The 27,898-nt window shown below is 41.5% G+C and overlaps 1 protein-coding gene across 1 annotated transcript in view; it reads right to left on the minus strand.

The window, feature by feature from the left end:
* The window catches only part of plxna4 (plexin A4), a 194,632-nt gene that overhangs the window by 41,528 nt on the left and 125,206 nt on the right, over window positions 1-27,898 (minus strand). The window contains exons 5-11 of the mRNA XM_054624328.1: window positions 19,414-19,537; window positions 15,432-15,585; window positions 12,752-12,851; window positions 12,404-12,518; window positions 4,680-4,880; window positions 3,761-3,857; window positions 1,641-1,831 (exon numbers count right to left, since the gene is read on the minus strand). Coding sequence (XP_054480303.1) covers window positions 1,641-1,831; window positions 3,761-3,857; window positions 4,680-4,880; window positions 12,404-12,518; window positions 12,752-12,851; window positions 15,432-15,585; window positions 19,414-19,537 — 982 coding nt within the window. The remainder of the gene's footprint in view (window positions 1-1,640; window positions 1,832-3,760; window positions 3,858-4,679; window positions 4,881-12,403; window positions 12,519-12,751; window positions 12,852-15,431; window positions 15,586-19,413; window positions 19,538-27,898) is intronic.

Genomic DNA, 27,898 nt, shown 5'->3' on the forward strand with positions numbered 1-27,898 from the left:
AGGCGTTGATTAGATTTGTGACTTTGACAAGATAATTGACGGTTGGGCAGAGGCAAACACTTAATCACTTCTCTCTGCTCTCTTCCTTTCTCTTTCCATCTTCTCTATGCGAGTCTCTCCCTCTCATATTGTTGATGGGAGATGTCATTATAATGAAGCGCATTAGAATGCATTAGAGCCCTGGTCGTCTTGGAAAAGTCCTCACTCCTCACCCACTGACAGCTTTTATGGGGGACGTGAGAAGGCTGCAATATGTCCCGGCTGCAGCCTGAAGGATGTAAGGAGAAATACAGGGCCAATCTCTAGGAAGGAATCCAGTGCTCGGGGTGAAAACAAACAGTGGATAGGAGGGAGACTTTTACTAATCAAGACACCTTTAATAAGCCCAACAAGGGACAACATATTTATTACCATCTTCTCATCATCTCCCTCAAGAGTTGATTTGATTCAATGGTTTGATGAGAAGGTAGTTAGATGTCTATGTCCTCAGTGTCCAAAGATTTCAGACTTTTTTCTTCACTGTCTGACTATCCTGCTTGATTTAGAAAAAAAATGAATACCCTGCTGAAACCCATCAGGATAACATGATCTGTGGAGATTCAAGATAACGAGAAACAATGGGGTCTACGGTGCTGCTTTTCAGTAAATCTCCACCAAGGTCGGCCAGTTATCTGTTTGCTGGTCTACGTGGGATGATGTAGAGAGAGGAGAGCGGACCGCTGAGAAGGGATTAACCTTCCAGTCCTCTATCCCTCGCCCCTCTCTCTCTCTGTCCAAACCCATCAGTCCCCTGGACACCAAAAGGGATTCCCCTCTCTGTCTTTTTTTATTCACGCTTTGTTTCTTCCCTTCATCTCCAGTCAGTCACCATCTGCTCTTTACGGTCGTCCGAAGGAAAATGATACAGAGGGGACCTTTATATCCATCACGGGGATATGGGGAGGGAGTAGGGGTATTCTTCCACCCCTTTGGCATGATTCACATGACTCTATTCTGGCTCAGCCTACCCATCCGTCACCACCTCTCTCTCATGTAAACCCAATCCATCCTCCTCTGCCTTCATCTGGGCATCTTTCCATCCATCTTTCCTTTGCATACTCTTATCCTTCATCTCAGCTGACCCTTCACCCTTCTGCCATTGCCCCTCTTATACGTCTTGAACAGGTCAAGTCCATTTGCCTCACACGGTGTCTGTGTTTATCAGGAGCGCACTGGGTTAAGTGGAGGTTTCCGTGACCATCTGTTCAGAGTTGATTGATAACTAGCAAGAATGAGGATGATTCGTCTCTTTCAAGATCTTACATGGACTGTCCTAGTGTTGTATGTACACATTGGAAATAAGACTTTTTTACTTCTACTACATGTTGAAATCACAGAAATAGAATACAACAAGAACGGACACTGTACTGTGTTCCTTGCTCATTTGACTTGTACAAAAGAAAAATGGCGATTGCTGTTAGTTATTACGGTGTGAGTTGTTAAACACACGTCAGTTGGACCATAAAGGGCCAAGGCCAAGCAATGCAAGCATTAATGTCGGCATTGCTTGGCCTGTGTAGGTGCTTATGTGTAAAGTATGTACTGAATGCGTGGACGTATGTTGACACTGATGCATCTGTGTCCTAGTGTGTGTTTCCCACCTGTGTGATCCTCGGGTGGGTGCACTTGCTGTTGATGCCGTTGTGCTCCAGCCACTGGTTCTCGGGGTGGGGGCAGTGTTGTTTGAGGGTGCAGCGGTTCTCTCCTTTGCACCAAACGCATCCAAAAAGTGGGTCCGCCTTCAGACACAAACCACAGCTTCCACGCTGGGCGTCGCACTTGTACAGATGGACTAAGCGAGAGAGGAAGGAAAGAGACAGAGAGAAGGAGGGGAAGCAAATGGGGGTTGGGGGGAGAACGAGTGGAGAACTCATGTGAACAACCTTTGTAAAGAATGATTACAGAGCAGCAAATACATGCAAAATATTTCCACGAAAGCCTCTAAAATTATGGACACTTCAAAATACATAACTCACTCAAATGTGGGTTGTTTACCCAAATCTCTCAACGTCTGTCCGCGGCTGTTTGAATATGCAAACAACCGACTGAACATTTTGCGAGTGACATCCGTTGATATCTTTGTCTCATTCTTTCTCCATTTATCATCATCATTATATACTCCCTCTCTCTGTCTCTGAGTTCCCTACACTGCTGCCTCTCGCCTCTGCTCATTCACCACACATTTAACATATTATCTCCATGGCAACGGGCCAGCCATTTTCTTTTTAATTGCCATTAGATGCATGTGTGATCCGTCCATCGAATGTTGACCTAGGAGCAGCTTTCTCCACAGGCATACAGAGGTGGGAGAGTGGTAGAGAGTGATTCTCTAGTTCAAGCATCTCCCTCTTTCTAACTTTTGTTGCTTCTTTGATTTTACACTTATGCTCAAGGATATGTTTTGTACACCGTATTTGACTCAGACACACATACACACAATCATGAAACAGACAAATACTGTACAAACTTTGCCTCACAGCACAGTGTCATGTTGGAAAATCATCCATATTTTAACAATATGTTTTCTTATTCCCGACTCTACTGCCTTAGGTTAAAATGAGTTGTTTTCCTGTCAGAGAACTTCAACCCCCAGCATGCTGCTGTTTTCCTGCCCCAGCAGGGATCACTCAGTGTGGTGGATCGCCAGTGGCCAAACTGAATCAAGCTAAGCAGCAGAATGCTGAGAGCTTAAAAACTCAGCACTGAGCTGTCATTCCACATACTGTGAGAAGATAGAGAGTTGGACAGAAAGAAATTACAGGCAGCAATATATATCATATGTAACCTATTTTCTCGCTGTAAATCTGGCCTGAAATATTAATTTAGCTTTGCTTACTTATATTCATCATTTTAGCTTTAATGTTTGTTGCTATTGGTTATTTATTTCCATTTTTTGTTCAGCTGTATCTATATGTTCTATTTCCTTAACGGCTCTTCTGAAACGTATGCCAGCTAAGCACATTAAATTACTGAGATGAGAAAAATTATGGATGGAGAATATTGTCCAACTCCCAGAGAGGTTTTGACAGAACAAATAACAGAAACAGCTGAAATGTAATAATGTTTGTGAGGAAGGCAAGAAAATGGAATCCACATATTTGGGACAAACAGTCTGACAGTGAAGTGCAGGACAGACAGACGGACAGACAGACAGACAGACAGACAGACAGACAGACAGACAGACAGACAGACAGACAGACAGACAGACAGACAGACAGACAGACAGACAGACAGACAGACAGACAGACAGACAGACAGACAGACAGACAGACAGACAGACAGACCAATGGAGAGAGACGGGAGTGGAAACAGACCTACAGAAGGAAAGTGTTAGAGAGGATGTGTTAAAGTTAACCACTCTACATGGCAACATCAGGGGATGGATGCTGCACCTCAGCACACCGCCCGCCTGTTGCCAAGGAGACCGGCTCCAAGGGCAACAATGGGGAAGCAGCAGTTTTGCTGTGTGTTTGTTCTATGTGTGTGTGTGTGTGTGTGTTTAAATGACAGTTTATAAGAGACTATGTCAACTGTATGTGTGCGCAAGAACTGTGAAAAAGCTAAAATGGATTAACAAGTGAGAATGTGTGTGTGTGTGTGTGTGTGTGTGTGTGTGTGTGTGTGTGTGTGTGTGTGTGTGTGTGTGTGTGTGTGTGTGTGTGTGTGTGTGTGTTTGCATGCACATCAGTGTGTGCATACTCGTGCCTCTGTGCATGCTCACCTTTGTTGTGGGCGGGGTTGTCAATGCTGAAATCTCCGTTCCAGATGACGGTCAGCTCCACGGGTAGACTGCTCATCTCCATCCCATCATAGAAATACTATCACCATGGAAACCAGAGAGGGAAAGAAGAAGAGACGGGGAAGAGAATATGAGAGAGAGAGAGAGAGAGAGAGAGAGACGCTGTTGAGCTGCTTTAAACTGTCTATCATCTCCAAGTCCAAAAGGCTCTGGTGTAACAATCCTCCTTTGAATGTAAAATGCATCATCAACAGGTGGCCGTAGACACACTGACTTCACAAACACAATACACACAGCAGAGAGCTTTCAACGACGTGATTATTTTTCATTTGATTCTGTAACACTCCGCAGCATGAAGGGTTGGTGCTAGAATCATAATTTTCTACTAAATTACAGTTTCCTTCCTTCACTGCTCAATCAAAGTAAAATATTTGGATTGTACTGTGATTAAACACACAAATCCCACAGACATCACTACACACTGACACACACCCACCGTACCCAGTGATGAAGATAGACAGGAAGATGAGATGTTATTGTATCAACAGACGATTAGCATCAGAACCAGCATAAAGCCCTTTCTATGCTAGCCTTTCATTGCTGTCAATGCATTATTCAGTCAGTGAATGGAGCATGATCGCAGGGAACGCTGCACAGGAGAGACAAAGTCAGGTTCTTGTCTCATCTACCCGCAGTTTAGCTACAAGAGGAAAAACGTGCGAGTGCATGTGGCTATATGTGTACGCTGGAGATCGAAAAAGATATTATGGGCACTTTTACGGGAAAACTTTATAGAAATGGGGCGTTTTTATAGAGATTGTGTTAGTGTGCGGTGGTCAGTAATAACATCCCAGAGAAGCTGCAAGTAAAAACACACACAGATGCACACACTCATTCTCACCGATGTGTTTTGACACTGCACTGAGGAGCTGTTGAAACGCAGGGCAGGGACTCTGTGCTCGTTTCCCTGGATGGTCAGCAAACACTCATACCCCCTCTGTCCGGACTGGGGCTGGGGGAGGTTCTTCGCCCGCAGCGTTATGGGCTTCACCACGTTGACTGGCACCAGGATCCTGTCTGCAGGCAGCAACTGGGGACACCCCTGTAAGAGAGACAAAAAGACAGGGAGGGAAAGTGTGTTACTATGGGTCTTCCTATCAGGTTAAATGGATAGTTGCAATTAGATTGTTACGTGACGAGATCCTGCAATGTCATTTAGCATCTGATTGATATAAGAAGTGCAGTTTGTCAGTCATATGTTGAAGAACACCACCTCTTTAAGGTATTGGAATTGAAGAATGGACAAATGTTAGCAAGGCCACAATCTAAATTTGACTTCCTGTCACAAATGTAAATCTGGCCTTTCATATGCCATACTTCATATGTAAAGAACCAAATAGATAATTCATAACAAACTGGAATGCTAAACTAAAAACTAAAAACTATAAATTTTTGTTTTTAGTTTGAGCACTGCTTTATTATATTGTGAGAGATAATACAATAAAGATTAATATTGGTTGTTCAACTCTTGTTTTTACATTTGTAGCCATATACTTTTGACATTACTTTGATATGATGAAAATTTTCAATCTATTCGGAGGCGCTGAGGATGGTTGCTAATTGCACCAGGAATATCCCTACAACATATCTGACATGCAATCAACATCATGTAGCAGACCACCAAGTACTTCAGCAACGTTCATTTTAATTGAATGAAATGGCCACTTCAGTATGCACTGCTTTGTGCTTTTTTTTGTGCTTTTTATTTATGTTAGTTCCTGTTGGGTTGAGTTGAGATGAGACTCTTGGTTAGACAGTCCTCGGACCTGCTCACAATTACTGTTAGTTAAGGGCCAGCTGAGCTCAACAGGTACTCCACCGTCATTATCCAGAGGGTGGGAGCATTGGTGATACAGACACTGAGATAAACTCTCAATTTTCAATTACATGTTTGGTTGTGGTGTTCATGGTTTTGTTCATGAAGAAAAGATGTCACTGGAGGATCAATTTCAGGTTGATTTCTGCCTGTGCAGTAATTTGGAAATAATGAATGACAGAGAGAGGAGGAGATGAGTCACTTAGAAATTGGAGGTCTAAAATTAAGAGCCAATCAATTCAGGTGTGAGTAGATGGCTATATATAGAGAACCTATGACTTGCCTGGAAGATGAAGAGGAGAGGAAACAGGGGGAGATCAGGGAAGGGAAAGAGAAGGACGGAGAAGAGAAAAGGAAAGGCAGTCAGTGGAGAGGAAGCAAGGGAAAAGCCGTTGTAACGTTGTAAAGGAGGGTAAAGATAGTAAATAGAGAACAGTACTTCTCTAAACTGTTTCATGTTAACGCTGAGGAGTGGTGGATAGACAGAGAGAGAGAGAGAAAGAGAGAGAGAGAGAGAGAGAGAGAGCAAAATAGACAAAGTGACTGAAAGAGGCAAAAAAATGTATATTAAGCATATGCGACAGGAGCAGCGTTAGGAAGTCAAAGAGGCAGAAGGAAAGCGAGTGAAAGGAAAGAGAGCAGATAAGGTGAGCCCCCGCTCGGATGGAGCTGGGGGGGAGTGAAGCATAGCACACGTTGAACTGGGTGATAACACTTGTTTGAAGTTCATTAAAAGCCACTTGATTGGGTTAGGCTGAATGACTGACTGGATGGCTGAGTGGTGAGAGAGAGAGGGGAACGCTTTGTGACACTATTCACAAAGTCATTATAGATAAATGACAAACAGGGTGAGTGAGTTCAGCGGTAGAAGGGAGAGGTGGTGCATGTGTGTTTGCTCTTCCAAAATCTCATTTTCCTAGGAACGAAGGGCTTGTATTTGGAGAATGAAAATGAGTGGGAGAGCAAAGACAGACGCAATCCATTTTTAATCACATCTCTTCCAGTTAATACACATGAACAATAGGGACAATAAATTTGATCTGGTTTGTGGAAATGAAGGCATGGGAAAGCACTGGAGTATGACTTAAGCTGAATCTTAAAGACACAGATCTACACTGATAGTGGCATATGGTGATAACGCGCACACACACACACACACACACACACACACACACACACACACACACACACACATGCAAAGACAAACCTTGAATCTGCTTGCATGTAGAGAGCATCAAGGGTTATTGATGCTCTCTACATGCAAGCAGAATCAAGGTTTACACACACTGTCATGGGAGTATGTAACACACACACACACACACACACACACACACACACACACACACACACACACACACACACACACACACACACACACACACACACGAAGACACACGTAGACACACACGCATACACATGCGTGCAAACACATACAAATAATAAACTACAGCCTTGGAATCCCATTACAGTAAAAGATGAACCGCCACAGTAAGACAGCATCCCCTGCATCATTTGCCTTTATGACAACATGTCATGGAGATGGAAAACTTCAAGAAGCAAATTCCAACAGCTGCTGACTACACACACACACACACACACACACACACACACACACACACACACACACACACACACACACACACACACACACACACACACACACACACACACACACACACACACACACATAGTATTTCACCAATTCATTAACACGCCTTCCACTGACATCAGGGTGTTTTTACAGCTGTAACTACTCATCCATGTGCAGCAGTCTCAGGTAAATAATCTTACATGGTGACACATAAACACACTCTTTCACACACCCTCAGACAGGTTTATTTAAACTCATTAATTAAAGTAATTTGCTTTGTAATTGTGAAGCAGGCTTCTCCCTGTACTAGAGAATATGCAGGGAGAAAAATCTTAATTTTTGTGACATAAGAAGCAGCCAAACATAAAACCAAAAAAACAGATGCCTTAATTGCCTCAATAACAATGAAAAATTCAGAATGTGGCAGGGAATCCACTAACAACAAAGTGTGTACGCTGATGAAACGCTGTGTTTTTTCTCCTACTTAGCTCAGATTTTTCCTGTTTGTATGTGTACATACACACTCAGACACACCAATAGAACACACTGTGATTGTTGCCAGTAGTCCCTGAGGCCAAGTGGGCTTTCAGTGGTTTGAACAAACAAACGTGTATATCCTAGTTGGCTACTGATGCTGGTGGTGTTGGCGGTGATGCTAGCTGTCGCCTTTTAAGATTCATGTCAACATTTAATTTGAGCTAATGTCAGTGCATTTATTTTCGCTCCCCACCCTCTCAGCCCCCGACGACTCAAGTATTAATAAATAACAGGGGAGCAACTGCAAATCACAGATACAGGCACACAAACCACATAGTACACAGCCCCATAAATATGCACATACTATAGCTGCATTCAAATGTACAACTCCATCAGGCCCCATACTGCTGACTGCTTGTCTCCTACCAATAAGAGGAGGAAAATAATCCTAAAAACCTGGATAAATTTAACCAAAACTATCTGCATTGGTAGTTACCTGTAGAGGTATGTTAGAAAATGTTTTTGTAGTTTGATGAGACAACTCTTTAGTATATATTTTCTTCCTGGCAGACGAAGGAGCAACAGTTCTATCAGTACGAGAGACCATGAAGTACAGTCTAAATGTGAAACAGACTAGATTATACATGTGTGTGTTTTTGTGCGAAGATATGAACTCCAGTGACAGCCAATAGTCATGTAATCAAGGTCTTTAACTAAAGCACTAGAAAGAGGAAAGTGCCCGTCAATAGCATTACTCATCATAACCACATAATAAGCGCTGACTTCTGAAAATCAAGTTAGCGCCTCTCTTATTATCTATATACTGTAATTATCCTTCATTCTTCCTCTCTCTATTACTGACTCATTGTTTTTTTCTGACTTCCTCTCTGTTCCTCTGTCACGCTTATGCTTTATCCCTCCTTCATTTAACGCTCTCTAAACCCAGCCGCTGTTGTTCGGCCTATCTATCTAACTCACTGACCGTCCTCGTTCCTCTCATCAACTCCTTCTCACCGATTCACTCTCTCCTCCCCCTTCTCTCTTTCCTGACTTCTTTTCTTCTTGGGGACCTACTTAGATCTGATAATTAGAGGCTGGTGGGAGGTGTGAAAGGTGGAGATAGGGAGAGTGACGGAGAGTAGGCAGCGGAGTGGGAACAGTGAATGTAAAAGCCCTTGGCATAGTTTGAAGCAAGGGAGGAGGGAGAGTAAGAGCGAAGGAGAGAGAGGCCTATAATTATAGCAGAGTAAGGTGTGAAGATGAAGAGGATCTTCAGTTTTCATACACCACACGTACACACACACACACACACACACACACACACACACACACACACACACACACACACACACACACACACACACACACACACACACCTTGTGGTTACCAAGAGCTCCTCTTAACTGGCCTCTGTTTTATCATCTCCTATAGAGCCTCGGGCAAAGACACTCTCCTGCTCTCTGTTCATTTTCCCTCCTGCCCTGCTGATCCTCAGCTTGTTTCTATCTTGCCGTTCAGTTCTCACCTTAACTCCCCCCCCCCAATGCCTCTCCCTCTTCTCTGCCCTTGCTCTTAAAGGGACATTGCAATTTGCTACAACTTTCCTAATAGTTTTGGGCATCATCACTATTGGCAATGATAGCATTCTACTTGTTAAACTAATTGCTGAGGTCTTAGAACCAAATGTCACAATTAAGTCTGACCTGGCAACAAAGTCTTTAGATGATAAACCAGATTGTAAACAAACAGTTTAGCAAGACTACCTTTATTTAAACCACTTTATTTAAAGGTAATGAAGAGATGTCGGTAATAATCCCCAATAACACGGGATTACACTGTGTTCACATGCCACCACGGTAAGAACTTGCCTGGGTCCAGAACTTTGAATCTGAGTGTAACGAGTTGACAACACTAGTCAGGCTTTAAAAACTAATCATTTTACAATGTGCTTTTGTTTTTCCATCCAATAAATTGACCCAACCTGGAGGTTTGTTTAAAACCTGTATGATCATTTGACTGCTCATTTTTTCTAGATCCCTATGCTGGAGCAGTTCAATGGCTTTTTTGAAGCTCTTTAATCTTTCAATTTCAGTATCTTTTGTCATCATTTTCCTCCCACTTTGAGTCATTTCTTTATTCTCACATTTGACATATCCCTTTTGTCTTCACTCTGCAATTACTCATCTGACTCCTCAGCAGTCAGTGCTTGTGTATGACATTGATTTGTTTTTGAATCGAACACAACCACCTCTCCCTACCATTCCAATCCAATATTGTCAAGTAACAGCTATGACTCTCTTTAATAAAATTATCTTGATCCCTTAATCAATACGTTGGTAAATAAACTCCAAGACATTGATCCCCACAGCACGGACTAGAAGTAACTAATACAAGGATGTGCTAAGGGGTAGTAATAATATTTTTGGCGTGTTATTTATCTCCTTACCGACTGATATATTTTAGGGAGAGCTTGGCAACAGCTTGGAATATGAACATGCTGTGTTGTAGACAGAAGAAGAAGAAAGCCTGTGGTTTCATAAGATAAGGAAACAGGAAGTTTCCTCAGTTTAATTTGCTTAAGGTGAGGCTACATGTGCACTTGGGATGGGGATTGCAGTTAGAAACAGTCAGAAATATGCAATTAAAAAGAACTGTCTATTTTGTAAACAAGCACAGCTTATTCATTATATAAACCCAACAGTACTGGTCAGGAATAACTTTTGGCTATTTATTCAGTGTTACCAAGTGAAGCTGCATGCATGGCCTTTGTCAGTGAGTGAGTCTCATCAGAACGGCTAAATCCTTGAGATGTGTGTGAGGGGAAACCGGGACGTGGCCTTGGTTAATGTGCCAACGGGCAAACGTCTGATCCATGTGCCCATATCATTGCTGGCATGATTAAAAAGGCACCCACAGTACGCCCAGGCATAGCTTTAACTCTGTCCTGCCATGCATACTAACAACAAGCTCAACCAGTAGGGAGATTTGCCAGACCTCCATCATTTGCATAGCGTTAAGGGATTATTCAGATCACTGCCTGAAATCCCTTAATTGTAATAGTACACAAAAAGTCATCTGCAGCAGAAAGAGGCGATCTCATTCCACAGAGCAAAGTTAACTTGTTCCCTATCGTGAAATGTGGGAATGATTCTATGGATAGCCGTGCATGTGCCTGCATGTTCTTAAGCTTGCATGTGTGTCTAAATCATTAACTGAAAACGGCAAACCAAAAATCTGGCAGCAAATGCACGACCTTGGATTTGAAGGGTTAATTAAAAGCACATTAAAAGTCATTAAGCCTGCAAAACACCTGCTTCTTCTGAAACAACACGTCAAAAAGAGGGATGTCATTAATGTGCTAATACCAAATCCCCTTTTTGCTTTATTTATGGTTTTCCTTTCGTCAGCAAGACAATAGGAGAGGATTCACACTTTATTATCCTCAGTCAATATTGACCACCGTTCCCTGAGTTAATTGGAAAAGTAAACCTGCAAAGACTCAGGCTCGGGCCTGACTAAGCAGAAGGTTCAAAAGGATAATGGAAATTGTGGGGGAAAAAAGAAAATAATATTGTCTACGCAGGTTGAATGGCTTGGGGGGGACATGGGTGGAATAACACAATTGAGAGCAGACTGCTCATCAAAGGAGGCAATCTGGCTAAGCTTGTCCCTGTCCGTCGTGCAGCGTCTGCCAACCCAGACATGAGCACTAGTGATCTTCATCATAGCTCACCTCAGGCTAGGATTAACAGGCCACTACCTCCCTGAAAAAGCCTCTCCCTGAAATCTACCGTGAGTTGACAGAGTACAGGCAGGCAAAAACTGTATTCAGATAAACACACACACACACACACATACATACACAGAGATATAGTACCCACAGACTCACACCAGAGGTTACACACATACATGGGCACATACCCAAACCTCCTTTTACCTGCTTGCTCTGCGCTGAAGGCCGCTACTGTGGCAGTGACTCTAAATTATAGTGAAACCTCTCTCACAGGACGGTGAGTGGGCGGTTTAGGGGCATTTCGCTGAATTTACCCCATCCAGTGAGTGGCTTGTCCTCTGCAGCAGAGCGGCGTAATTACGGTGGGCTCTGCTGCGACGGGAATAGAACTGGCTGCCAATACTATTGATAATTCACACAGACTAAGCTGTCGCGGGGAATAGGGATGGGCAAGAGGAAATGGCTCAGTTTTATTAGTTTTCACTGCCCTTTGATGTGCAGTCAAGAGCGAGACATGCCAAGAGACTCATGCCAGATGGAAGCACTACAGCTGAAAGGTGTCTCAGTCCTTTTAACATAATTCTTTTAACATGTGAAACCGAGAGTATAGCCATTAGTGTCACGTAGCCAAACCTTTCGTCTCAATTTATTTCACCATGTTTTATTACTTAGTTGGCGCAATCCAACGAGCCTGGCTGGAGCTGAGCAGCATTAAAAACTACGTGGATTCTTGGACATTGTCTTACTGGGCTACAGTTTGAATGTCTTTGAACCTACAGGCATAGGTGCTGATAGAAATTTCCGGCCACCTGACAGCAGTTTGACTCACCTAGCAACAACTCCAGGAGGGGTGGGGTTAGGTGACTGAATAATTTGGTTTACGGTATAAATAAGAAAATAAGTAATTAAAATACACACTTTTATTGCCACCTCTGGCTCAGGACTCACCTCAGGCTTCTTGACTCGGCCCTCCTGGAAGGAACATGTGCGAGGGTCGTGCGTACAGTCATGCCTGTATTTGCACCAGTGGCACTGGTAAGGACTGCTCACACATGACAGACATCTGAATGGAGAGCAGAGCAGAGGGAAGACAGTGTTGTGAATTAGTATTGAACAGCAGCAAATACACTAGAGAACAGGAGCTCAATATGCCTCCTTATTTATGTATACAATACAATTTCCAACAGTTTAAGAATCAATGCCAGTTTTTTTAATCAATATGAAGGGATTAGTATTATGACAAGCTGTCTGCTAGAGAGAAGTACTCTTGAGAGCTATAAGTAAACATAGACTTACGACTTGTGCACGCTACAGTTGTAGAAAACAAAACTGGTATTTGCGAATGCCAGGCCTGTCTCCTTGGATTTGAGATAGAGCTGCACAATCTGATGGTCACCTAGAGAAAATATATTATAGTTAGAATTAATAGTTCGATCCTCAGAGGTAGACAGAGTGTTTTGTATTCAGGTATAAAAAAAAGAGGAGAAAAAGAATAACAGAAGAAAGAATTGCTTTTGTTTCAGAAGTCATAAAATCCACCTATTTTTTATTTATTTTTTTTACTTTTGAAAGCAATAGGAGAAACAATACAGTTTTACAATGATAATAGTTGCATTTCACTGCTACCTTACCAACACCAGCATCAGGTAGACACAAAAAAACCTTCCTGCTAATCTTTTTATTTTCCTGTTCGCATATCTATTTTTAGCATCTAGTCACAGTAGATTTCCCCATGAAAAAGAGATGACTGTAATACTTTGAGCCACAGGTGTTCCGCCTGTTGCCGTGGTAAAGGCAGTGCTGTTACCTTGTACAAAGGGAGAGTAGAAAGGTTTTGTTGGGTTAAGTTCCCGTACCTGCAGCCTTATAAAAGACTGTAAAAGTTGGTGCACAAGCATTTCCCTTGGGATGGAAAATATTCCCCCGGAAAAGTCTTTGAGAGTGTCTTTGACAAGGTAAAGGGGGGAAGGAAGATGAAACAGAAAGCGTGTGCGTAAGTGTGTGTATGTGAGCTTGCACCTCATGTGTATTTGGTGTGTCCTTTTGTCTGGCCCTAATGAAGAAGTTCATGTTTAATTCAACAGCACATCCACACACATCTAACTGCTCTGTCGCTACACTACCTCTGTACCTCTCTCTCTCTCATCCTCTCTCTATCTCTACACACAGGTCTCTTCTGCTGCCATCCACACTGTGACTCCCTCGTCTCCCCCGTGTCTCTTTCCATCTCCCTAACAAAGAAGGAATCATTCATCAATCACGGTAAAGCACCGCTGACAACGGATCTGTCCTAATTAGGCCACCTAAATGTTACCTTGAAGCCTGCTAGCACTATCTTTACCTCCCTCTCTCCTCCCTCCATCCATCTATCCTTACCCTTCTCTCTTTCAACCCAGCTTAGTCTAATGAGTACTAGTGCAAATGAAAAAGGTTCAAATATAGGTAAAATGTGGAATATTTTCCTCTTTCTGAAACAGGGAGAGTATATAACCGTGTGTGATTACGCGTGCGGGAGACGCAAAAGACGCAAATAAATGCCGTATGCTTGATTTGTGTGTGTCTCAGAGCACATATTCATACATCTGTGTTTGCATGACTGCAGCATGTGGTTGATGTGGCACACATTAAACAAATGTTTTTAATTCCCCAAAGCACCCTCAGGCTCCCTGTCAGCCTTACATATGTACCAGTGTGTGTACATATCTGAGGATGTCGTTATTGCAGTGGTGTGGTGTGTTTGTTCTTTGCATTGTAAGCTTCTGTTCACGTTGTTGCTCTGAATCAATGAAGCTCAGGCCTACAAGGTCTCACAAGCACATTCATTTACTGCATTTTCTTTTCTCTTTAGACTTTACTTATCTTGTGTTTTTGCCTCCGATATGTACTATTTATGCAACTGACCCACAAACAAGTGAGAATACCATTTTCTTTAGAGCACTGACATTAACAGTGGCGGCGTCTAAAAAACATCAGTGAGGTTTCCTTTGTATGTAAATTTTGATCATTATTGATGGATCACCATCTTTTTCTGTTCTCTCTATTTTCTTTTTTCATTCATTATTCATTTGTCATTTTGTGGAAGTATGGAATGAAATGGCATCTTCATTATTTCAACATGAGGACACATTGAGGGTTGGTGATGAAGGATTGCCTGCCTGGGGAAAGGACTTCCCAGATGGGAGCTTTGTTCAATTAGACCAGGCTTAGCCGACCACAAAAAGGGGAGGTGAAGCGCAAGGGAATTAGAAATAGAGAAAAAAATATATATTTTCCCTTTCTGTGCTTGTGGAATGAATATTGTCAGAAATGTTTTGGCTGTTTGCCTCTTGAAAGGAATGGAAACAGTGACATTGTCTGCTGGGACTGTGAAATCTCAAGGCACTAAATTAGCAAAAATACTGTAGTAAAAACACTTAGTTGTGCAGCTGAATATTCTCCCTTTTACACAGGGGTTAACTCCCATCACTCCCTCTGGAGCATATCCACTTTGAGTGAGGGTAGAGAATAGATCCCACAGCAGCCTAATACCTAATGTTCATTCAATTACTAAACATGTCCTAGGGCAGAGCTCCAAGGCCCGCTGAGTTACTGATGGCAACAGGAAAACAAAAATTCAAAGAACAGTCTTAGCTGTAGGACTAGCATGCTTCCGACTGAAAGGAAAACATCCAGATCAATGCGAGCTTTCCTGACAGACAGGTCTGCTTGTATTCAACAGGTGCTCTAATGTCAATCACTTTTTACAGATATCTTTCTTAATAATACAAATAATCACATTTTAACAAGTTAGCAGTAGGCTTCCATCATTATTAGAGGTGATGGTGTCATATACATAGTATCTGTGTTCATGATGCAATCATCAAATCGAATGCAAAAAGTGTGACAACCACCACTGGTTAGTATGGAATCATATATTTCCTGATCTCCTGAGTTTGTTGCTTTATGGGCAAAAAGGTTTACATAGTTCCATCCTTACCTTTGTCAACAATTATGCGTGGCATCTCTTTCTCAGCGGGGGAGTAGCACTTGATCCGGTTTCCCTCCACCAAGCCATTCATCTCAGCCAGGTCCTCAAAGGTGCAGTTGACACCCGCAGAAAGTTCTGGGACATTATGGGCCTCCAACACCAACTGTAGCAAGGGAAAGATAGAAAAGTGTGTTACTCAGTCAGTATTCTCTGCAATATTATTGAAAATATTCTATTCTAAAAGCAAGTGCCCGGGCTGTTAAAAGAAATTAAATTAATAAAAAATCCTATGACAGTGATCAGCAGCTTTAATATTATGGTAAACCATAGCAGAACAAAACATGTACTGCAGGGAGGATTCAGTTAAGTTTGAATGACTTTCCATTGGTAACGGCACAAGTGAAAACATTCATCATCTTGAAATACTATTGATGAATTGATGAAGCATGACTAAGTGGGATGAACAAGTGAGATTTGTCCCACAACTGTGACTACAGTGCTCAGATTCCCACACCAGTTTTGGAGAAAATATGCGCTTCAAACATGACTGTAACATAATATTGCTAAGAAAAAGCACAGCTGCAAGTTCTTCACAGGGTAATTATCCATCTGCAGGATGGTCAGGGGCCAAAGGAGCCACTTGGGGACTCTTGAATGAGTAGTTAGAATATGAACAGCCATGATGCATCCTGCCTGGACATCAAAATAACAAAAAAACACTCTGATGTGGTATTACATAGATTAACTTAAAACTGGAATCAGTGCCATCTTAAAAACCCATATTTGATGGCCAAAAGCACAACTGCCTTCATAGCCACCACCCATAATGCCTTGTGGCATTGATGAGCTTTATGAATCAACAGTAACATCCCATCTCTCTGGCTCAGCGAGAAAAGTGTTTTAATGGGAGATGTGAAAGAAATGATGAAAGCAGAAAGTTAAGTTAAGACGGATAAAGAGATGAGAGGAGACTTTGAAAACGAGGACAGAAACAGCAGAGAGACTGAGGTGAGCATACAGGAACCTGGACATGCAGGTAAAAGTGGACTCTCTGGGAAATAGAGAATGCAAATCATCCCTCTTCATTTGAAAAATGCTGTGTAAGCTCTCTGCACCCCTTAGCAAAACATGGCATCAGGTGAACCAGGTGGGAAGAGAAAAAAAACTGTCCTTGAATGAGAAGGAAAAAAAGAGTGTTGTGGAGCCAGGTGGAGTAGGGTCAAGACCAAAATATACATATTGATGGAAAAGCATGTCTGCCTTGCTCTGGGCATTGGTTTGAGACAAGTCCATAGTACACTTGTGATGTGAAGCTGAAAGCTGCCTCAGCGGCAGAGAAGGGCTGACCTGTGCTGTTTTTATATTGCTGTTTAATGAAAAGACGGTGGCGTTGGGTGTGAACAGATACACAGCTTCCCACACAAGATGGACAGTGCACGACCTGGCTCTTACACATCCTCTCTCTCATCCGTACCTCTCACCTTCTTCTTCTTCTTCTTCTTCTTCTCTGGCTTTAATTTATTTTTCCCTTCAAGGAGGGAAAACAGCCAGACCTTGAGTTTTCCTCAATTACATGTAAATAGCCATGGCCAAGTCTAGCCAAAGCAGGGCTGCATAAATATTACAATAACCTATTCATGTTAAGATTCGCCATAGTCACACACACACATACAAATACACAAACACACATTCACACAAATGCCCTCCTGTAGTTTATAAAAACACCATATCTAATAAGAAGGATTTGTGATGATGGGCTGTTCATGTTAAAATGGTAAAAAGAAAAAGAAAATTCTTAGCTACAAGTTATTTATATTCATTCAGATACCAGGAAAAAGACTGTAGAGATGAAAACTATTGAACTTATCTACTATTGAACTCTACCCAAAGTCCCCCCTAAATCAGCCTACAAATGTTGTTACTGATGCTGTACTCTTACTTAACTTTACACATTCTGTATTGTAATGTTTAAAATCAAACTGTATGTGAGCTGATAACTGACACATTTACATCCATTTAACCAGAAGTCATTATTGTATTTGTGTTTAGTGAGACAGTAGCTACTTTGTAAAACTTGAAATTAACAGATACTTTGGTTCAAAACAAGAATATATGTATGGACATAGAGGCAATTCCTTCTGGGGCATATAGCATAACAGAAGACACTTTTCATAAACAAAGAGTATTAATTGTGAAATTAAATAATGGCGTTGTTTTCTTAGAATGGGTCTGATTTCAGCAATGGAGTGTCTCTGTTTCTTTTGAGACTGCCTGGGCTTATCTTCCCAACAAATATTTAATAACACAAAGGTCAAGGAGGAGCCCCTGTCTGTCTGGCAGAAGCCTCTGCCCTGCAATCAGTTGGATGGGAGATATGTTGCATAGCCTTTGGGTAAAGCCTGCTCGCTGGGAAAAGGTTAAACACTCTCTAAAGGACCAGGCTAGAGCAACATCACACACACACACACACACACACACACACACACACACACACACACACACACACACACACACACACACACACACACACACACACACACACACACACCATGAATATCATTAGAGTGATGCAGAGGTGTACCTCAGAAAATCCACACCTCTCATGTGACCCTTGAAGCAACATGGGTGGAGAATAGTTTATTCAGGCTTGACCTTAGAAAATCATATTTGATATTTGTGCACTTAGTCTCTGAGATTTGAAGCCATTTCCAAACCACTACTATAGTGAAAATGGGAATTGAAATGTGACATCACCTATGGAGGTCACAGGGATTTCCATAACATTCACTGTTACAACCTCTAAAATTGGCACAGAGTTTGAGAAAGAAAACCTTTAAGCATTGGAAGATAAAGAATAGCTTGATGCTAACCTTCTCCTGAACCTGCAGTAAAATCACACATACCGAAAGTGATACACACATGTTAACACACACCTAAACAGCCACTTAAAAGCATTTCAAGCCACCTGTTTGGCTTGAAATGCTAAACAGGTGAAAACAAAGAAAAAATAAAATAAAATCAGAATCAAAGTTAAATGATGGCAGTGCCACAGGATAAAGTGAGGAAACTCCCAATGGTCTATTATCAATTTAAATCACTCAAATGCAACACAAGCTTTTCAGCTAAAAAAAACCATTGAATCTGTATATAGCAACATAACCAACATACAGTATCAGTGAAAATGACGTATGGTAAATCTATGGAAACTATTGAAAAACAACTACCCAACACACGTTTGTATTTCTCTGCAGAGACATATTTTTGTTCCAATGTATCCCGGCTCCTTGGACACAAATCAATACACTTCAACAAAGAAATAAAAACAATTAAGACCCTTAAATCAGGCAGCTGTTTCAGAATGAAAAGCCTGGGGGAAAACTCTTGCATTACGTTGCCAACAATCACAATACACACAGCTGAGTTAAACTGTGTGCGTTTAATGATTGTTGACATTCTCTGGGAGAGTATTTCACTGGACCGTAAGTTGTGAGGTCAGGATTTGAAGGATGCATGTTGGCAGGCAGTAAAATGATGTAAAGCAGGATTATAGAGTTAACACTGTCTGCTAATCAGTATCTAGAGCATAATTACATCGCATTACAAATTATGCTTGAGTGTGTGATGTTGTCAATCTGCCAGAGGAGAATTTCTCACTAGCAACACATTCAGCTAGCCTCACTGTTTACTGCAATATGGCTCCACTAAAACAAATGCATGCTAAAGTGTTTTATTCCTTATTGAAAAGGAAAATATATTGAATCACCTCTAATTGAAAACTCTCCTATGGCACCAGAGAGAAGCATCGCAATTATACAATAAGGTAGTGACAACTGTACATCTAAAAAGCAAATCAGCTCTGGTAGTGTAGGATGGATTGGAAAAGAAAATATAATTGCATGAGAGGAAAAGTATGATAAGGCTAACACTGTGCACAGCATTCATTGTTTCTCATTCAGTGTAGATGAGGAGTAGTGTGTTTCCTTCCACTCACCGTGACACTAAACTGGGACACTGAGATGTTGTTTGGGTGGACACTGAGACGCACACACTGCTTGATGTCCGATGCAAAGCGACGGGGCTCTGATGAGCGCTCGCATTTCTCCTTCCTGGTGCACCTGGAAAAAAAACACAAGAGGGGGAGTGTTATTCACGGATGAAAAATGCACACACACACACACACACACACACACACACACACACACACACACACACACACACACACACACACACACGCATACATTGATGTGGTAACCTGACCAGGTCTTACTCCTTTACACCTGGGGGAAAAAGAGAATGTCCCGCCGCTCCCTGACGGATGGAGTTAAGACACATTTATCATATTTCCTCTCTGGCAGTGTACTAGCTACAGTGGCCAGTGAATGGAGACCAGGTCTCAAAGGGGCGGGGGCAGCGGCATTTAAAACAATGGTTGCTCTATATGTGGAAGCGGAGCCGCTCCGTTGGGAAAGAGGTAGGCCTCGTCTTTGTAATGCTGTCTTAATGACTGGCATTCATGGGCAATGCCAAGTGCAGGTGAAGAGCTGGATGTTGGGTGTGGGGGTGTGTGTGGGGGGGGGGCAGGGATGGATTCCTTCGCCTCTTAATACCACACCAGGTGGTCTAATCCAGTCCGACAGTGGTTGGGCAGTTGGGAGGACTGGACCCTTTGTGTTGTAAGAGGATTTTACTGGCTCCTGTTCCAAAACCGTATCCTTTGACATATTGCAGGGTAACTCCCTTTAGTTTGAACAACTGAATGGATTTGTAAGTGAGGTGAGTACGAGACCTGCAATTCATTCACACCAAACACTTGGTAGTACAACGTTTATGAATTCAATATTACAGCAGAAGTGAAAGGCAAAACACTGACAAAGCCATAAATTGTTTAAAAGTGTATGTCCAGTGAGACAATCTGTGAGAAGTCAACCGGATTGAATTGTGTTATAACCTCAACCTTCTCTGCATCTGCTCCCACAAACCCACACCCTCTTGTTCTCATCTAATCCCCTCATAAAGTTTAATCCCCTATTGGTTTAGACCAGAACTTTCTGTGCATTAACAACCTGGAAATACCACAGAATGTCCTAAAACGCCTTTAGAGAAATAAAAGAATGAAAAGAAAGAAAGAGGTTGTAATGAACGAATGAAAGAAAGACCTTGGAGGTGGTTGACGTCTGAGATACAGTAATACCTTATACAGCGAGACGCTGCTAATCCAGAATTGGAGACATTGAGGGAGGGTGGGTTTTGACCTGACATGAGCATTGTAAAGCTAAGCGGCCTAACGTGCCGCAAAGAGGACAGACAAAAAGAAAGGAAATAATCTGTTTGAGAGAGGGAGAGAGGGAGAGAAGAGGAGGAGGGGTAAATAGTGCAGGAGAGAGAGAGAGAGAGAGAGAGAGAGAGAGAGAGAGTAGAAAAGAAAGCAAGAAAGAAGCAAGATTTAAAGTAAGGAACCCATTGTTGGCTTTCTGCAGAGCTTTCCCTGCTAAGCCGGTTTGAGCAGCGGTTTAATCGCTTCGGGTTCCTTTGTGCTTCTCTATCACTCCTGTCTGTTCCTCCTTTTCCAGCACTGATTTAATAAGACCACATTCTATAAGTACCCCCAGGCAAACAAACCCACACAGAAACTCACAAATGCACACTTTCACCTACAAATGTACAAGTTTGCTTCCTTCCATACCCAGAGGTCTGTTGTTCAAACCCATGGACAGTAGACAGAAGCTAAGCAGGACATGTATGTGTTTTTGTTTTTTTTGACTATTAGTATATTGAGGTTTCTCTTTGTGCTTGCTGCTTGACAGTGTAACTGTTTCGTTAGTTTAAGTAGAAAACAACTCAAATTTCATGGCAAAAAATAGGAGTAATGAATTATTAATGTTCACTGGCAAAATATCTATAAGTGAATCATCAGTATGAGTGACTGAATCATTACAAGCGAATAATAAATAGATGGAAAAGGGTTTATGCTATTCCATCATTTCCTCTCTCTCGCTCTCTCTCTCTTAAACACAGTAAACATGGATCAATACTTTTCTCCTCAATATCTTCATAAACTGCTACACTGTGAGCCACAAAACACACTGTTGAGAAAGGTTCTATTTTATTTCCACTATAAAGTGCCATCAACAATTCTGCAATGTAACAGAAAAAGAAGTATCCACAGCACTACCTCAGCACTACTACAGTACACTACCTTCTGCTAACAATCCCACAATGCAATGCATTTTTTAGATGTGTAAAAATTTGAAAGTGTGTCCATATCATAGGGAGTAGTGAATGAGTGAATAAGGGAGAGATTTTGCTCTGTATGGCCCAGGTTTATGACACCGCATATGTGAGACACGAGCTGCTGTAAATAACAGTTGAGGGATGAGGACTTAAAGAATGATGATGCAGGGAAAGAATCAGAGTGAACAACACATCCTTTAAAGGCTTGTTAAAGTCAATCTCACAGCAAATAACAATTTTAGGTTCGCTTTTATGTGTGTCAGTCCCCATGAACAATGTTTATGACAAGTAATTACTTTGGTGAAAATTTGCAGCCCACAAGTTTTATCATCTGCAATACAGTTACAAGCCGACGAGAAAAATAATGAGGCAGGGCGAGATGATGAGTGCAACAACTAGACCTGGCATATCTGGACTGGGGCCTGTTAATACACAATCATTAAAGAGGGTATATCAATCTGCTCTAAAACGTGGACAGGGGACAATTTGTTTAGCTTGTTATGCAAATGTGCAGTGGACAACATGGATCTTCAACTCCAACAAACACCATCAATCTAAAGGAAAGACCAGTAATTGCAGCCCCTTCTGGAATTATTAAATCCTCATTCGCCTGAGTGTGTGTCTATGTTTGACCCGTCAGCTGTTCCATCCCAGATTCTACATACATCTAAAAACAAATTAATCTGCATGTTTATAGGCAAGTTTATTATACAAAAAAATACTACATTTCATATTGCTAGCATTTTGTACCATTAGCCAACAGAGTTCCAATGGGGTATGGATTGATCCATCATTCCCTGTGTTTATGACACCAATATCAAATACCATTATCTTCTAAATAATGACCTCATATAGATTTATTTTGCAAAGCCAGCTTTTGATATCCACATTTTATTTTCCTTAGCAGACTTTAATACAGTTGTAATTATAAAATGACATATATATATTGAGGTGGTTTTGCAAGCCAGTGAAATGTATTGCAAGTACCTGGATGGCCTCTGTTAATCTATGAAGATGGCATACAGCCCTGCAGGGACGGTAAGTTTCATCTCTTTCTCAGAGTCAGAAGGTCACAGACTTGCTGGGCAGGATGAAACAGCCAACAGGTCGTTTTATTAACTTCCACAGCCCAGACACGGACCATGCAGGGACTCAGCTGGAAGAGGGAGGCATTTTTCTACTCTCTGAATTCACTCTGTTTCTCTAAGGAATAGACAATGGCACTGCTGTAAATCACGCAAGGTTTTCTCATTCGATTCAATGAGATCAGTGCAATGGCTGAGTGGGCTAAACTAACAAAACACAGGGAATTCCAGTGGAAAAAAAGTCAACTTTTTCTGCAGCTTAATGCAATGCTGTCCGACAACACATTGTTATACAATCATACAATTTGTCTCAAAGGTTGCCTGTGTGGTGTTTTGGTATTTGAGAAGCCTCCAACTGGACTTTCTGGTTTTATTTCATCGTCTACCTCCACTCCTTCATTATCCGACAATAGTTTAATTCCTTTTTCTGACATACCCATAAGTTTATGTTCATTCTGCTGTAAACACCAGAAGAAAACTGTACTGAGTGTTTTACTTTAAGAAGTGTTCTTTTATCCTGACTGAATCCCTCAGCGTGTGTCAGACATCTACATATATTGATTTGGATTAACCGAGATGTCCACACCAGTGTGAAGGGGTATTTATGTAGTTGCTCTGCCTAATTTGGAGCTTCAGTGGAAGGATATTGAAGATAATGCCGTACATGGTTTAGCTGATGTAAGAGCTGGGTATTATCAGAGCAAAACAGGGGATAATTATTTTCAATTACTATCCAGACAGACCTTGAAAGAAAAAAAAAGATTGCATCGTTTGTACCAATATGAAACAATCCCGCCCTTTGTAAACAGCAATGAATAGACTATTTAGAGGAGCCTAGAAATCAAAGCGATTTAGATTCAAATAACAGTCATAAAAAGCCCGACTGGGGCTATCTTTTTTTTTTTTTTTGTGGAGAATTAGATGTCCAACATCTATTCATTTGGTTAGTAAACACAGCTGTTGTGCCGAGCTGTTTGAGTGACTGGCAATGACACATTATGAGAGCGAGTTGAAAGGATTAGATTGGCCCTGAATGGAAACTAATCTGTACTCTTGTTTCTCCCAGCCTTTGATAAGGTTACACAATTAGAGTGAGACAGAAGGCTGAGGAATAGAAGAACTTTTAGCCTCTGCAATTGTTGCTGATGAGGCTTTCACCGTCATTCACAACTAGCTGCTCTCGTGGAAAAAATATATTTAATTGCACAACATTTATAACTTAGCCCTTTCGATGATTTCATTGACTACAATACAAGATGATCATACTATTCTGTGCAGTTTTGTGCACACAGACAAAAATATATATAAAATCACCAGTAAGTAATGAATACAAACAGGCCTTATTTACTGGAAGATCTGTAACATGCATATTATTACTGTCAAATAGTATCTTTTCACCTAAAAAAGGAACATTACTGACAACTATTAATTCTTTGATTCATAGTTTGGGTTTGAAATGTGCAGATGATAAACAACTATATAAAATGGACCTAAAATACAATGTAAAAATTAAAAATGGAGAAACTTTATAAAGACCTATGACCTTTACTGCTCAATACATCAAAATGCCATGGTAATACAAAATATACACTATGGCTGAAGTCCGTATCAAATACCGACAGTATTCTTTGGTATTCTGAAGGTGAAATTCTTGTGGTTAAAACTAGACCAGTATCTGTGGGGCGCATGCTGCAGGGCTCAGGGGACATAGAGGGAAAGAATATACTAAAGAGAGGGTGCAGATGTATTTGGCCAGACTGTGAGACTTCAGGTGTAATGCATATCTAATGTGAGGCATGGAGAAGGTCAAACAGGCTGGGAAATGAAAGCTATTAAATTCTCCCAAAGCCAAAGTCCCACAATTCTCAGCTCTATCAAAACGTGAAAATACACACACAAACACACACACACACACACACACACACACACACACACACACACACACACACACACACACACACACACACACACACACACACACACACACACACACATGAACACACACATAAGTATAGACAAGCATCAGACACATAAGTGGTCAACAAGTATATACATTTATATATACACTCACATTTCATACATGGTTGCATATTCTTTTACACAAACAGATAAAAATAAAACCTTCCTGCAGTGGAATTACAAGACTTTTCTTGAAGTATTTGTTGTAAACTACACACCTGGGTTTCTGCCTCTACAGTGCTGTTTATGGTAAATAAATGCACACCAGAAAGGCCCTCTGTAGTCCAACTTAAAACCCAATTACCACACTGCCCATGCATCACCAGACACTATATGGAATCCTATACATACTAATAGCCTGAGGCTGTATGTTGCTCTGCTAGAGATTCAGTCAAATCACACACATCTACATTCAGCCTGGCTACATTTCTCACTCCAACAGTACATGTGACCGGACCACACCACACACACACACACACACACACACACACACACACACACACACACACACACACACACACACACACACACACACACACACACACACACACACACACACAACACAAACAGTCAGTGTGCCTCCTTGTGCTATCATTAAGAGAGGTGACCCACAGAGCACAAATCCGCATGGAGGGGCCGGTGGGAGAGTCATTACCTGGCCCACTGGCCATGAACCTTGTTACTCCCGTTACAAACACACACAAATGAACACAAACACGCACACACATACACACACAGGCGTGAACAAATTAACCCACACCACATGTGCGTCTCTCACAAGCCCATACCTAAAAACATAGAAATTGCAAAGTGGCCACCCCCAAGTAGAAGTCTTTGAGCCATCCCCTTTTCATAGTACCAATATAAGAACACCGGCTGAGCGGAAAATTACACCGCTGCTGAGAGTTTGCAGGTACAAACCTATATGGGATAAAATTCTGTAATCGTATATATGTATATAAATGAATAAAAATATATATGCATGCACAGTGAGAGAGCCTGAACACATAAACACATTTAAATAGAGGATGATCGGCAGAATCTATCTGGCCCTATGGGCAAACAAGTAACAGCTGTTTCTCTCTGCCTTGGATTTTGGTGCCTCACACTCCAACACACATTTTAGCAGCTGTCAAAAGCATTCCCACCAACTTCCTCCATCTCTCTCTCACACCCACACACAAATACACACACACACACACACACACACACACACACACACACACACACACACACACACACACACACACACACACACACACACACACACACACACACACACACACACAACAAACAATCCCCCGGCAGAACTTTCTAACGTTGGGGTGGGGTGGCAGTCTTATTAGGCTGTTTATCTAGCATATGTGATGCCACTGGTGACCCTGAAGATGCCATTAGGCCAGGTTCTCTATTAAACAACTTTATTTGTTTGGCTCAGAGGTATTTTTGCGTGTGCGTGTGTGTGTGTGTGTGTGTGTGTGTGTGTGTGTGTGTGTGTGTGTGTGTGTGTGTGTGTTTGTGTGTGAGGGGCAGGAAGGTTAAAGAGTGTTGGGACATGCAAATGTAATTTTAAAAATTAGCTTTTATGAATTATGATCCTGAATTATTGAATAACTTAGTTTTATTAAATCCTTTTATCTGAAAATACAAATTAGACAATCAAAAAGAGGGCAAAAATTGAATTAATTAAAGTTTTTTAATTTTAATTACATAAAAAACCTTATTTACCTTGAAATAAATGAATGTTCTGTTGCTCATTCTTTGTATTTAAAGTTGACACAAATGAAAAAATGTGATAGCTTTAATGTTAAGAGCAATGACCTCTGGGGGCAAACTTTTGATTGGCTATATTTCTGGGTTTAGGTGTAGCCAAAGGATATCCAGGCCAAGACTTTGTTTTTTTTTCATGCGCTGCTCGCTGTTTGCAGTCCAATTAGCAACTTGAGATGCAAGAATGGAAGTATGGAATTAGGAGACCACTTGTAAGAACATATTATCTCAAAAATATACGCTTCATTCAATAAAAATCTGAATCATCACCTCACATTCATTAAAAAAACACCAAGAAATTCAAAATCTCCTGCTTGATGATGTTTTCATAGCTGCTCTTGAGGGAGACGGTGCAGGGCACTGGAGGGCGGCTTTTCAATGGAGGTCTCAAGAGTACACTTGGCTTTTATCTTCCCTATATTGTGTTATGATCTTGAATGTGTGCAGCTGTAGACGGCGGCATATTATACTATTGATCCAGGCAATCAATATGCAACTTGTGGAGTTAAGGTGTGTTACCTCACCATCATGAGGCAGTTTGTTATTCTTATTTTCTTTGGTAGAGAATAGAAAGAGATCTCTCAAGTATAGTGTTTATAAGGCCTGGTGCTGATGTATCTTATGTATTTTCTGAGTCTTACCTCATTCAATGCATGTTTCTAACATGCAGCTCTAAAAATGACAGAATACATTTACATTAGCACTTGTCAGTGTCTTGTCTAACTGAGACAACTCTAAACATACACAAATATTTCAGAATTGACATGTCCCATGCACAGAATGCTAGCTTTTGTGAGTGCATGTGCTGAACACTATGTTTGATGAGTAAACTTATAATAATGGATTCATAATGACATTATATTTTCTTGGCATGCGTGGGTAATCTCCATAACAATGCAATCTGATATTAATATAGAACATCCAGTGGGGATTACTGCAGATATAACATGGTGATTATATTCTCACTACGCCGCTGTTGCCATAGCACCAGCTATGTGATGGGACATGTGAGGTGACCTGCACAAGTACTCGGTCCCAGAGGTGCTCTCTGTCATAGTCAAGATGAACCCTATGTGTGTGTGTGTGTGTGTGTTTACCCTCATATCTTCAAGTAGAGTACCTGCTTCGAGGGTTTAATTTACGCTCTTCACTGGAAGATTTCTCATGTGAATTTATGTAACCTCCCTTTCTCTCTTGTCCCACTCACCGACTCATTAAGTGGAATACATCTCCATATATCTACACTTCCTCCCACTGTCAAGCCATCTCTCATTCATCCTCTCTGTCTCATGTCAATACCTGTGTCTGTTCATGCTCTGCCGGAGGAAAGCAAGACACCTTCCCCACTGTGAGTGTGAATGTCCATTTTCCAGTGTCTGTTTCCCTGTGTGTGGTAGGGTGACAATAGGTGACAGTGAGCAATGGTCCGGA

The sequence above is a fragment of the Anoplopoma fimbria genome, chromosome 23 (assembly GCF_027596085.1).
Source record: "Anoplopoma fimbria isolate UVic2021 breed Golden Eagle Sablefish chromosome 23, Afim_UVic_2022, whole genome shotgun sequence".
Taxonomy (NCBI): Eukaryota; Metazoa; Chordata; class Actinopteri; order Perciformes; family Anoplopomatidae; genus Anoplopoma; species Anoplopoma fimbria.